Source organism: Gigantopelta aegis, chromosome 5 (genome assembly GCF_016097555.1).
Source record: "Gigantopelta aegis isolate Gae_Host chromosome 5, Gae_host_genome, whole genome shotgun sequence".
In the NCBI taxonomy this organism is placed as follows: Eukaryota; Metazoa; Mollusca; class Gastropoda; order Neomphalida; family Peltospiridae; genus Gigantopelta; species Gigantopelta aegis.
The window spans coordinates 30861234-30873674 of NC_054703.1; the positions used below are offsets into that span (position 1 = coordinate 30861234).

The 12441-nt window shown below is 38.8% G+C and overlaps 1 protein-coding gene across 1 annotated transcript in view; it reads left to right on the forward strand.

Annotated features, from left to right (window-relative positions):
* The first annotated feature begins 27 nt into the window (after window positions 1-27).
* The window catches only part of LOC121373606 (fibulin-1-like), a 34820-nt gene continuing 22406 nt past the window's right edge, over window positions 28-12441 (forward strand). The window contains exons 1-10 of the mRNA XM_041500300.1: window positions 28-155; window positions 1880-2002; window positions 2497-2751; window positions 4365-4487; window positions 5645-5770; window positions 6814-6948; window positions 8932-9063; window positions 9508-9750; window positions 11584-11706; window positions 12077-12115. Of these exons, the coding sequence (XP_041356234.1) occupies window positions 59-155; window positions 1880-2002; window positions 2497-2751; window positions 4365-4487; window positions 5645-5770; window positions 6814-6948; window positions 8932-9063; window positions 9508-9750; window positions 11584-11706; window positions 12077-12115 (1396 nt within the window). The 5' untranslated portion in view covers window positions 28-58. The remainder of the gene's footprint in view (window positions 156-1879; window positions 2003-2496; window positions 2752-4364; window positions 4488-5644; window positions 5771-6813; window positions 6949-8931; window positions 9064-9507; window positions 9751-11583; window positions 11707-12076; window positions 12116-12441) is intronic.

A 12441-nucleotide genomic window follows, 5' to 3' on the forward strand; every position in this document is an offset into this window, starting at 1 on the left:
CCATATTCCGTTTATTCTCTCAGACCCCGCATCTAGCCCGTGTAGAGACATATCTGGAATGGGCTGTCAACAAGGATGTAAAGTGTTTGAAGGACAACCTTATTGCTTTTGTGCAATTGGATACGAGCTCAATTCAGACAACAAGACCTGCAAGGGTAAGGTCAATGGGTCACACTAGTAAAATGTTGTTTTGTTTAACGACATCACTAGAGCACATTGATTTATTAATCATCGGCTATTGGATGTCAGATCTTTCTTTTTTTTCCATTTGTAGCAAGGGATATGTTATATGTACCATCCCATACACAGGATAGCACATACCACGGCCAGTGATATACCATGGTGCACTGGTTGGAACGAGAAATAGCCCGATGGGCCTAGATATGAGTTGCACCTGTGGATGATATTAGTTTTCAAAACGTATTTATTGCTAAATGAATCAATGGTAAAATATAATATTATTTGTTGAAACTGGGTGGGTTTATTTAAGAAAAAATAATTTCCTTTAAAACTTTAATTATACCCATGTTTAAAACTAATCATAATAATTTAAATCTTATCGGTCCTTCACAGAACACTGGTATACGAGGTGCGCAATCGCGCTTACTCGCCCACACGTTGCGACAGTGTATCTCAGAAGTTTCTTTTATCACCCGCCTAAAATGCGGTAACAGCGCACCTCCCAAAGGTTGTTGCTGTTTGAATATTATTATACTGTTTCAGTGATTTTACCAACGTGTGCTAATCTAAACTTATTTTTGTCAATAAGTGCAAGATGTGCTCAAGATTATTCCTTTGGAATGCAAATCGCTCGCCTGGAACTTATGGTGAGGTGTAGTGATTCATCACACGCCTGGTATTTTCAAACATGATGGAACAGTTTTAAACGGTTTTTTTTTTTTTGTGTTTAACGACACCACTAGATCGCATTAATGTATATGATGTTAAACATTTGGTAATTTTGACATAATATTATAGTCAGTTAGAAAGGAAACCAGCCACATTTTTCCATTGGTAGCAAGAGATGTTTTATATGCAGCACATACCTGGATCTTGAATATTCCATTCGTGATGCACTGGCTGGAACAAGAAATAGAGTGATCCTAAACCGACTGCGCATCAAACGAGCGCTTTATCACTGGGCTACGTCCGCCCATCGTGAAATACTGATCTAATTATTATAATTTGTTAATTTCGTCATCATTGTTTTTAGTAATCGTCATACTGTATTCCAGTGGACTGTGTTGTTTTTTGTAATCGTCATAATGTATTCCAGTGGACTGTGTTGTTTTTTGTAATCGTCATAATGTATTCAAGTGGACTGTGTTGTTTTTTGTAATCGTCATACTGTATTCCAGTGGACTGTGTTGTTTTTTGTAATCGTCATAATGTATTCCAGTGGACTGTGTTGTTTTTTGTAATCGTTATAATGCATTCCAGTGGACTGTGTTGTTTTTTGTAATCGTCTTACTGTATTCCAGTCGACTGTGTTGTTTTTTGTAATCGTCATACTGTATTCCAGTGGACTGTGTTGTTTTTTGTAATCGTCATAATGTATTCCAGTGGACTGTGTTGTTTTTTTGTAATCGTCATAATCTATTCCAGTGGACTGTGTTGTTTTTTGTAATCGTCATACTGTATACCAGTGGACTGTGTTGTTTTTTGTAATCGTCATACTGTATTCCAGTGGCTGTGTTGTTTTTTGTAATCGTCATACTGTATTCCAGTGGACTGTGTTGTTTTTTGTAATCGTCATAATCTATTCCAGTGGACTGTGTTGTTTTTTGTAATCGTCATAATGTATTCCAGTGGACTGTGTTGTTTTTTGTAATCGTCATACTGTATTTCAGTGGACTGTGTTCTTGTTTTGTGTTTGTAGACGTAGACGAGTGCTCCGGTGATGACAGTGTTTGTAATCACGTGTGTAGGAACACTAATGGTGGATTTACGTGCTCCTGTTTCGAAGGTTATAAACTACAGCCAGACGCAACATCATGTCGAGGTGAGTTTAAATATCTTTAACAAAAAAACAAACACCCAAAAACGAAACCTAGACAAAGCAAAACAAACAAACACACAGAAACGAAAAGAAAGAAATTAACGTGTTTGTTTTTTAGACAGTTATTTTCGTGCTTATATCCAATTAATGTTCAAGCACGTTCACACACACACACACACACACACACACACACACACACAGCTATCTGGGTTAGTGGTTACAAAGTTTGGTAATAATTATTGTTTATTGTTTATAAACCGTTTTGTTATTTGTGTCGAATTAGTGACAGTGTCGGGGGGGGGGGGGGTATATATTAATTTGAATTTGAAGTGAGGGAGGGGGCCAAATATATTATATTAAGAACTGGTTGCCCGTATGCACACTCTTGACACTTCTGACGTCTAGCCTATGTGCTATATAAAATTTATGAAACTGCTTAACTGTTGCAGAGAAATACAAACCAAACAAACAATCTATGGAATATATGCGTGTTTCAGCGTGTGACTCCACACATTACGGACACAACTGTGACAGCGTCTGCGCGTGTGACAACCTCGACCACTGCGACACGATCCGCGGCTGTATATGTCTCGACGGCTGGTCCGGCGTCAACTGCACCGACGACGTCAATGAGTGCTCCGACCCACGACAACGTCCGTGTTCTCAAGAACATGAAGATTGCCACAACACGATCGGTTCCTACTTGTGTCGGTGTGAGGTCGGCTACCAAAGGGTTAACGAAACCTGTACAAGTAAGATTGTTGTTTTGTTATTGTTATTGTTCTCAACACCATAAAGACTGCCACAAGTGTCAAGATTCAAGATAATTCACGTGCACATTCAGAGCAAGCTGATGTAGCGCACGCCTGCCCTGGACACAGGCGCCGGCTTCTCCTCCGTCCAGGACAGGATGACTGCCACAACACGGCGGGGTCCTACTTGTGTCAGTGTGAGGTCGGCTACCAAAGGGTTAACGAAACCTGTACAAGTAAGATTGTTGTTTTGTTATTGTTATTGTTCTCAACACCATAAGGACTGCCACAACACGATCGGCTCCTACTTGTGTCAGTGTGAGGTCGGCTATCAAAGGGTTAACGAAACCTGTACAAGTAAGATTGTTATTGTTATTGTCCTCAACAATATGAAGACTGCCACAACACGGGGTCCTTCTTGTGTCAGTGTGACGTCGGCTACCAGAGGGTTAACGAAACCTGTACAAGTAAGATTGTTGTTTTGTTATTGTTATTGTTCTCAACACCATAAGGACTGCCACAACACGATCGGCTCCTACTTGTGTCAGTGTGAGGTCGGCTATCAAAGGGTTAACGAAACCTGTACAAGTAAGATTGTTATTGTTATTGTCCTCAACAATATGAAGACTGCCACAACACGGGGTCCTTCTTGTGTCAGTGTGACGTCGGCTACCAGAGGGTTAACGAAACCTGTACAAGTAAGATTGTTGTTTTGTTATTGTTATTGTTCTCTACAACATGAAGACTGCCACAACACGATCGGCTCCTACTTGTGTCAGTGTGAGGTCGGCTATCAAAGGGTTAACGAAACCTGTTCAAGTAAGATTGTTGTTTTGTGAGTTGTTTGTGGGTCTTTTGTTGCTTGTCCTGCCTTTGGGAAAGTACATTTGTAAAAGATCCCTTGCTGCTAATGATTAGTTAGCTAGTTTCCTATGACGACTTATAGTTTGTTGTTTTTGTTTAACGACACCACTAGAGGACCTTGATTTATTAATCATTGACTAATCATGTGAAACATTTGGTAATTTTTACATATATTCTTTGAGAGGAAACCCGCTACATGTTTCCATTAGTAGTAAGGGATCTTTTATATGCAACATCCCACAAACAGGAGAGTACATACCACAGCCTTTGATTTTCCAGTCGTTTTTTGAACTTTGTTCTTTCTCACATATGAACCAGCCCATATAACATTGTAAGATTGTTATTTGAACTTTGTTCTTTGTCACATATAAGCCAGCCCATATAACATTATAACGCTGTTATGTGGAATTTGTTCTTTCTCACATACCCATTGGGCTAGTTCTCGTTCCAGCCAGTGCTCCACAACTTTTGTAACAAAGGAGGTGGTATGTACTATCCTGTCTGTGGGATGGTGCATATAAAAGATCCCTGCTGCTAATCGAAAAGAGTAGCCCATGAAGTGGCGACATAATGTTTACTCTCTCAATATCTGTGTGGTCCTTAACCATATGTCTGACGCCGTATATACCATAAATAAAATGTGTTCAGTGCGTCATTACGTAAAACATTTCCTTCCTTCGTTTTTTGTCAGATATAAAGCAGCCCATGTAACATTATAAGACTGTTATATGAACTTTCTTCTTTGTCAGATATCAACGAATGTTTGACGTCATCAAACAACTGCTCCAACAACACCGAGTGCATAGACACCGATGGTGGTTTTCTGTGTCGTTGTCGTCGTGGTTACACTGAACATGACTCAGTCTGTGAAGGTGAGTTACTGGCAACATTACTTTCAAATGGATGAATGGAAGGATGGATGAATGAATGAATGAATGAATGAATGAATGAATGAATGAATGAATGAATGAATGAATGAATGAACGAACGAACAAACGAACGAACGCACGGACGGACGGACGGACGGACGGACGGATGGATAGATAAATGAATGGATGGATGGATGGATGGATGGATGAATGAATGAATGAATGAATGAATGAATGAATGAATGAATGAATCGATCAATGAATGAATCGATCAATGAATGAATGAATGAATGAGAGAAAGAAAGAAAGAAAGAAAAAAATTGAGTGGATGGATGATGTATGGATGGATGGATTGATGTGAATAAAATGAATGAATGAATGAAAAAAAGGAGGAATGTCGGCAACTCTGCATGCTATAGAATGTCATTCTTATCAACAACAATATATATATATATATATATATATATATATATATATATATATATATATATATATATATATTATATACTACACATGTACTTTATATCTGAAGTGACTTTTGATATGCAGAAAGCTGAATCAGAATATAATTATATTGTTTCATTAACAATTACAATGTAATGGCCTTCAATATGAAAAAGAAGAAAAGAGAACAAGACACAAATGTTTAAAGACAAAAGAAAAACCCTATTCCTCCCCCCCACCCCCCACCCCCCAAAACAAATAAATAAATAAAAAATAAAATAGAGAAAAACCCGCCACTTTTGATATCAAAGTTAACGCTGCCAGTTCTGTCATTGGTGATCAATGTGACAGGGTTTGTCGTCATACAGTGTTTCGTCTGGCCAGTTTATTGCTGTAGTCTCATTTCATTTTATATATATATATATACTGGTCCTTCGTTCATTTTGTTCATATTTAAATGTTTAGACATATTTCTCGTTCCGGCCAATGCACCACAACTGGTGTAACAAAGGCCGTGGTATGTACTATCATGTATGTGGGATAGTTCATATAAAAGATCCCTTGCTGTTAATCGAAAAGAGTAGCCCATGGAGTGGCGACAGCGGGATTCCTCTCTCAATATCTGTGTGGTCCTTAACCATATGACCGACACAGTGACACAGTAAATAAAATGTACTGAGTGAGTCGTTAAATAAAACATTTCCTTCCTTGTTCAGACATCGACGAGTGCATGCTGGGTATTCACGGGTGTCAACAGAACTGTACGAACTACGAAGGCGGTTACAGCTGCGACTGTGACGTCGGCTTCAGGCTGAAACACGACAGAAAGACCTGCGAGAGAGGTACTGTATACACTGTTTCTTGCCCACTGAACAGAGTTATCCAGCTTTTGCACGGTGCTAGACGATTTCTACATACGCGTGACGTCATAACTCATGTTTTACGACGATTGACGTCATAACTCATGGTTTTCAAAATTCTGTTTGCCATTTCACATTGTATCATTGTTTAATAAATATTTAAACAAATTAATATTTCCAACTTAATATTTATTGTTAAGTTGTTGCATTTTTATGTCATTGCATAAGTTGGATTATATTTTTCAGCGTATGATTAAATGAGTTTCATTGTTTGTACATGAAATGTTTACGAATCATTCTACAATAAACAAACCGTACGTAGCTTACAAACTTAATGTTTTATTACTGTAATTAAATGGGCAAGAAAAAGAATCAATCACCGTTGTGAGGTATAGATTCTATTAATATACTAGGCTACTGTATACATCACACAGATTAAACATGTAATGACAAATTTGTATTAATGGGGGTTCCCGCCAAACGTTTTGTTATCAATTTTTGCTTTGAAACATTAAGACTATACCTTCAAATATATTGCTATAAAAAGCTACAACTAAGTAATTTCATTTACTAGAAAAACTAATATTTCAAGGGACAATTTTGAGAGTGTCACACGCATAAACTAGTGACATCACTGTTTGATGCTTACACATTCAACACACTAACTTTACCCAGAATTCATTAGTCGGTTCTTCAATATCTAGGGGGTCAGGGGTCCGCCCCCCCTCCCCTCCAAGTTCCATTGGCATTCCGCCTCATGTCATCCCCACCACCCCCAAATGGACTTTCTGGATCCGCCACTGGTTGACTATACCCGCTAATCTAAAGGTTAAGCCACACTATGCGAGCGCCTTGTACGAGAATATTCACATAAACAGTCGATTGACAAGACAAACATTACGTTTTCATCGGTTGGTGTGCAACCAGCTATTATCGTGGCTAATATCGTACGGGTCACTCATATCGTGTTGCGTTGCCTTTAGTTAGCAATAATGTTTCAATTTCTTCGTGTGTTCATGTTCCAGTTCCAGAAGATGACCCGTGCGTGGGGTCTAACACCACGTGCAGTGACCCCGCCTACTGCACAGCCGTGGGAGGTCAGCTGACTTGTAAATGCCCTTCAGGGTATCGCCTCAATCCAAACCAAACAAGTTGCTATGGTAACTATTGTTATAATTTGTTTAACACTGGCGTAGGAAGCGGGGGAAGTCAAGGGGAGGGGGGCATTTTTCATATATTTTGCTTTATATTTGCTTTATAATAGTGTAAAAGTGTGTAAATATAAAATATAAAAGTGTGACACCCCCCCCCCCCCCCCCCACACACACACACTTTTTGGCAGGTTCCTACGCCACTGTTATATATATATTGTCTAATAATAATGTTTTTATTATCCATCCATTGATTCACCTATTTAACAATTCACCCAGCCTTCTGCCCCCCAAAATATATATTATATTTAGGATTCAGAATCTAATGTTTGTGCAAATAGTTTGGGTGCTTTGAAGGTGTCGTTTGTTGTTTGTTGTTTATGGTGGTTTGTTGTTGTTTTGTCTTTAGAATACTACTTTTTATAAACAAATGAAATACTGAGATGTGTATGTTATTTTCTGGAGTTTAAAAAAAAGTGATATTCTCAGGGGGGGTCAACTGCCCCCCCCCCCCCCCCCCCCCCCAGGGTAGGTCCTGTTATCGATGGATGGATCGTAGCCCAGTGGTAAAGCGCTCACCTAAGCTATCTGGGCTGTCTGTCCAGAACAATGGGTTAATGGTTAGTGAGAAAGAAGTAGTGGTCCTACACCTTCCCATTAAGTCGTTAAACTCGCTATGGGTGGGAACCCGTGTGGACATGCGACCTCAGTACCTACCAGACTGCCCTAGTTTTAGCTCGTAAAAATTGATACTAAGTTTAGTTAATATACAAACGTGTAACACATTTGGATCAAGTTTTAATAGAGTGAAAGAAGAGTCTGTGACGTTAAAATCGGAAAATATCCTTTAAAAAATAGACTAAAACTCGAATCAATAACCGCTACTTCTCAGACGCACGTGCATTTTTTTAAAATATAAAAATGTATTTTGTGGTATTAGAAACAACAGGATGATCAGAAACACTTCGGTTCTACGGAAATGGATAATCTAAACAATAAAATATAAGTGATGTTTGATTTAAGTGATCATAAACTGCTCTAATAGTGAAACATATGCTGTAGTGTTTAAAAACTAGGGTTTGTCCCTTTAAGTGCTATAATGAAAAGAACTGTTTTATTTAACGACGCACTCAACACATTTTAGTTACGGTTATATGGCGTCGGACATATGGTTAAGGACCACACAAGAAGTAACGAAGGAAATGTTTTATTTAACGACGCACTCAACACATTTTAGTTACGGGTATATGGCGTCGGACATATGGTTAAGTACCACACAAGAAGGAAGGAAGGAAATGTTTTATTTTACGACGCACTCAACACATTTTAGTTACGGTTATATGGCGTCGGACATATGGTTAAGGACCACACAGATATTGAGAGGAAACCCGCTGTCGCTGTAGCAGCAAGGGATCTTTTATTTGCGCTTCCCACAGGCAGGATAGCACAAACCATGGCCTTTGTTGAACCAGTTATGGATCACTGGTCGGTGCAAGTGGTTTACGGCATTGAGTCTTGCGGAGCACTCACTCAGGGTTTGGAGTCGGTATCTGAATAAAAAATCTCATGCCTCGACTGGGATCCGAACCAAGTACCTACTACCTGTTGACCGATGGCCTAACCACGACGCCACCAGGCCGGTTTAAGGGCTATAATGTAGTTTTCGTAAGTGTATATTTCAAGGTTTATTTGCTCATTATTTTTTATTTTTTTAAATACGCTAAAACATGTTTAAATAAAAAATAAAAAAATAAAAAAATGTTTCCTTGTTTCTCTCTGTTTATCATTTATTAAAAAGTTATGGGGCTACTTGTGTTTACTGAGGGCTACTAGATTTTATAATCTGGTAGCCCGGTGGGCTACCACTGAAAAAACCACTTAAGGTCAAGGCCTGTCAGCATTACATGTAACAACTGGCACAGCAACTACACCAGTGAGGCAGGTGATTAGTATATAAACTCTAATAATGTTATTGTTGTTTTTGTTTCCCAGCGCCGGATCCATGTGTGTCCAACCCGTGTAAAGGTCCGCCATATTCTTTCGCCTGCGATTCCAAGTCGGCGACCTTCACGTGTTCCTGTAACCATGGATACAAGCTGCAGAATGACATGGTGACGTGTGCAGGTAATTTGGAATTGGATATAGTTTAGGGATTTTGTTAATATTTTTCTGTTTTTTTTTTTTTAAATTGGGGGGGGGGGGGGGGGGGGTTGGGTTTGTTTTGGGGTTTTTTATCGATCCATAATTTCATTAGAGCCTAATTTACCAGAACTGACACAATTAAAACAAATTACATATCAAACATGCTTTTGGGTTGGGGCCCATATTCCATACTACAGAATGCCTGGATAACTCTCTGAATAAGCTTAATGTACTATGTGTTATTTGGTTGGAGGACGGGGGGGGGGGGGGGGGGGGGGTCACATTTCTTAAAACAAACACACTAGTAGATGATGTATAGGTACTTTTTTTTCTTTTCTTTTTTTTAATTTCTTTCTTTATTTATTTATTTATTTATTTACTTATTTATCTTTTCGTAGAAGTGTCATTATTTATTTCTGTATTTAGCGTGTGACAAATTCCACTGGGGGGCGAACTGTTCTGTTCCCTGTAACTGCCAGAACGGCGCTACGTGTCATCACAAAGATGGCTGCCAGTGTACATCCGATTGGAAAGGCGATACGTGTGACGAGGATGTTGATGAATGCCGGGACAGGTTAACCTGTCCGAATGCATCCTGTAACAACACACGTGGGTCGTTTTACTGTTACTGTAAGAAAGGATTCGTGTATACGAACAACACCTGTCAAGGTAAGTTAGAGCATGTTTATTAATTTAAAAAAAAAAAATATTATAATTGCTTTGATTTTTAGACTTGAATATCATTATGTATTAGGCGAAAATATTTCAGTTATCAGTATCATTAGGTTACTCGAAGAGTGTAGATGACGCCATCAGCAGTGCTGCATGTTTGTGGCGAGACGTAGCGCTCGCCTGATGCGCTGTCGGTCTAAGATCGATCCTCGTCCGTGAGTCCACTGGCCTATTTGTCGCACCAGCCAGTGTTCAAAGGACGTGGTATGATCTACCCTGTCTGTAGGAGCATGTAAACTGTTCCTTGCTATCGATGTAAAAATGTAGTGGGTTTCCTCACTAAGACTATATGTCAGAAGGACCAAATAGTTTACATCCAATAGCCGATGATCAGTAAATCATTGTGCTCTAGTGGTGTCGTTAAACACAACACACTTTAAACTTTTCAAACCCTTTACGCATGTTCAGATACAATTTAGTACACTATCTCCACGTTCAGCAAGCTAACGTTTTGCAAACGTTCGTGAACTATTTGATTGGTACAAGACGTGGCCAATTGGTTTACCGTGAAGCGCCTAAACCAGTCTAGCAACGTTTTTCTGCTCAGTCTGGCTGAACTCTGCCTATATTCCTCATGTGCTTTGAATGTTCATATCACTAAACGAGGAAAACTGTTAACTGTAAGACACATTTCAACCATTGTCATGGACAAGACATCTGACATCTCTACAAATGTTCTGTCAGAGCTTGGTTAAAAAAAATCATATCTTTTATTTTTCTTTCTTTCTTTCTTTCTTTAATTTATGTTTTTGCTTTTGTTGTTTTTGCTTGATTTTTTGTTATATTTTGTTTTGTGTGTGAATGGGTTTGCGGTTTTTGTATTCTACATAACGGATGTTACAGGAAGACTCACTCGTGTGTCGTCATATAACCCTCTTTTAGATCTGTAGGAAAAACATATTGTAGATTTAAGATGTTTGTTGAGTCCTGATATTGAAGACTGTTGTAGTGTGGCGTCATATAACTTTGTTCTGTTGGAAAACGAAATTGTAGATTTAAAATAATTGTTGATTCCAGATATTGACGCATATTCCTAGAAGACGCACTCGTGTGGTTGTCATATAACTGTCTTCTATAGGGAAAAAAGAGATTGTACATATTTAACATTGTTGCTGATTCCAGATATTGATGGGTGATCCTATAAGACGCATTCGTGTGGCGTCATATAACTCTTCTATAGCAAAATATATTATAGAACTTATATTTAAAATATCTGTAGATAACAGATGTTCACGTATGATCCCAGAAGATGCACTACTGTGGCGTCATATAACTATATTCTATTGGGAAAAAATATTGCAGATTTAGCACATATGTCATTTAACTCCAGTGGCGTAGGGAGGGGAGCACGGGGACCGTACCCCCAATCAAACGTTTTTTAACTATTAAATTTTATAAAATCATACATACATACATACATACATACACACACACACACACACACACACACACACACACACACACACATACATACATGCATGCATGCATGCATGCATGCATACATACATACATACATACATACATACATACATACATACATAGTGTGGGTTGCCCCCCCCCCCCCCCCCCCCCAATATTGAGTTCCCCTCCCCACAATATAAACTATTAAAGTATTGAACTGTTCTATTGTAGAAACATAATGTATATTAAAGATATTTGTTGATTCCAGATTTTGACAAATGTTCCGAGAAAACGCACCAGTGTGGCGTCAATTAACTCAGTTCTATTGTAAAACAAATATTGTATATTCAAGATATTTGTTGATTCCAGATGTGGACGAATGTTCCGAGAAAACACACTCGTGTGACGTCACACAACTCTGTTCTAACAGCCTAGGTTCCTATGCATGTTCTTGTCGCACGGGCTGGGTTCACGTTAATCGCACCTGCATCAGTAAGTGTGTCTCTTGTTTTATTTCTTTATGTCTTTCTATTTGGTTTCATTTAAATGTCACATAATTATATAATTTTTGTTTAATGTCAACAATTATTTTCCTATGCACACCATTGTTTGACACCCAGTACCTTTATTATTATTGTATGTTTTATCGTGATGGTCTGTCATTCATTAATTCATTCGTTTATATGTGCTGATCTGTCATTCACTCATTCATTCATTCGTTCGTTTATATGTCGTTTCGTTATCATTCATTACATGATCACTAGCTTCTCAGTGATATAGCACTGATACCGATGCAAGTGTCACGGTGTGGGTAAATTACAGACAAACATCAATGTGTGCACACGACTCGTTTCTCTTACAGAACAAGCACCGACAGAAACCACCACAACTCGAGTAACAGGTATGTCGTCGTCATTGTTCACTATTTTATGTACTTGTTTTAAATACAAAGAAAGACACACACAGAGAGAGAGAGAGAGAGAGATAGAGGGAGAAAAAGAAAAAGAGGAGAGGGAGGGAGATAGAGAAAGAGAGAGAAATAGAGACAGGGGGAGATAGGGGAGGGGAGAGAGAGAGGGAGAGAACAAGAGATGGAGGGAGAGAAAAAGCGAGAGAGATTCTCTATATGGTGCCTCACCTATAGGAGGACAGCCACTCTCGAGGAGATTTCATATATCGTCGGCGAAATGACAAAAGGTCGTAACTACGCTTTTGGCGAGAAATCAC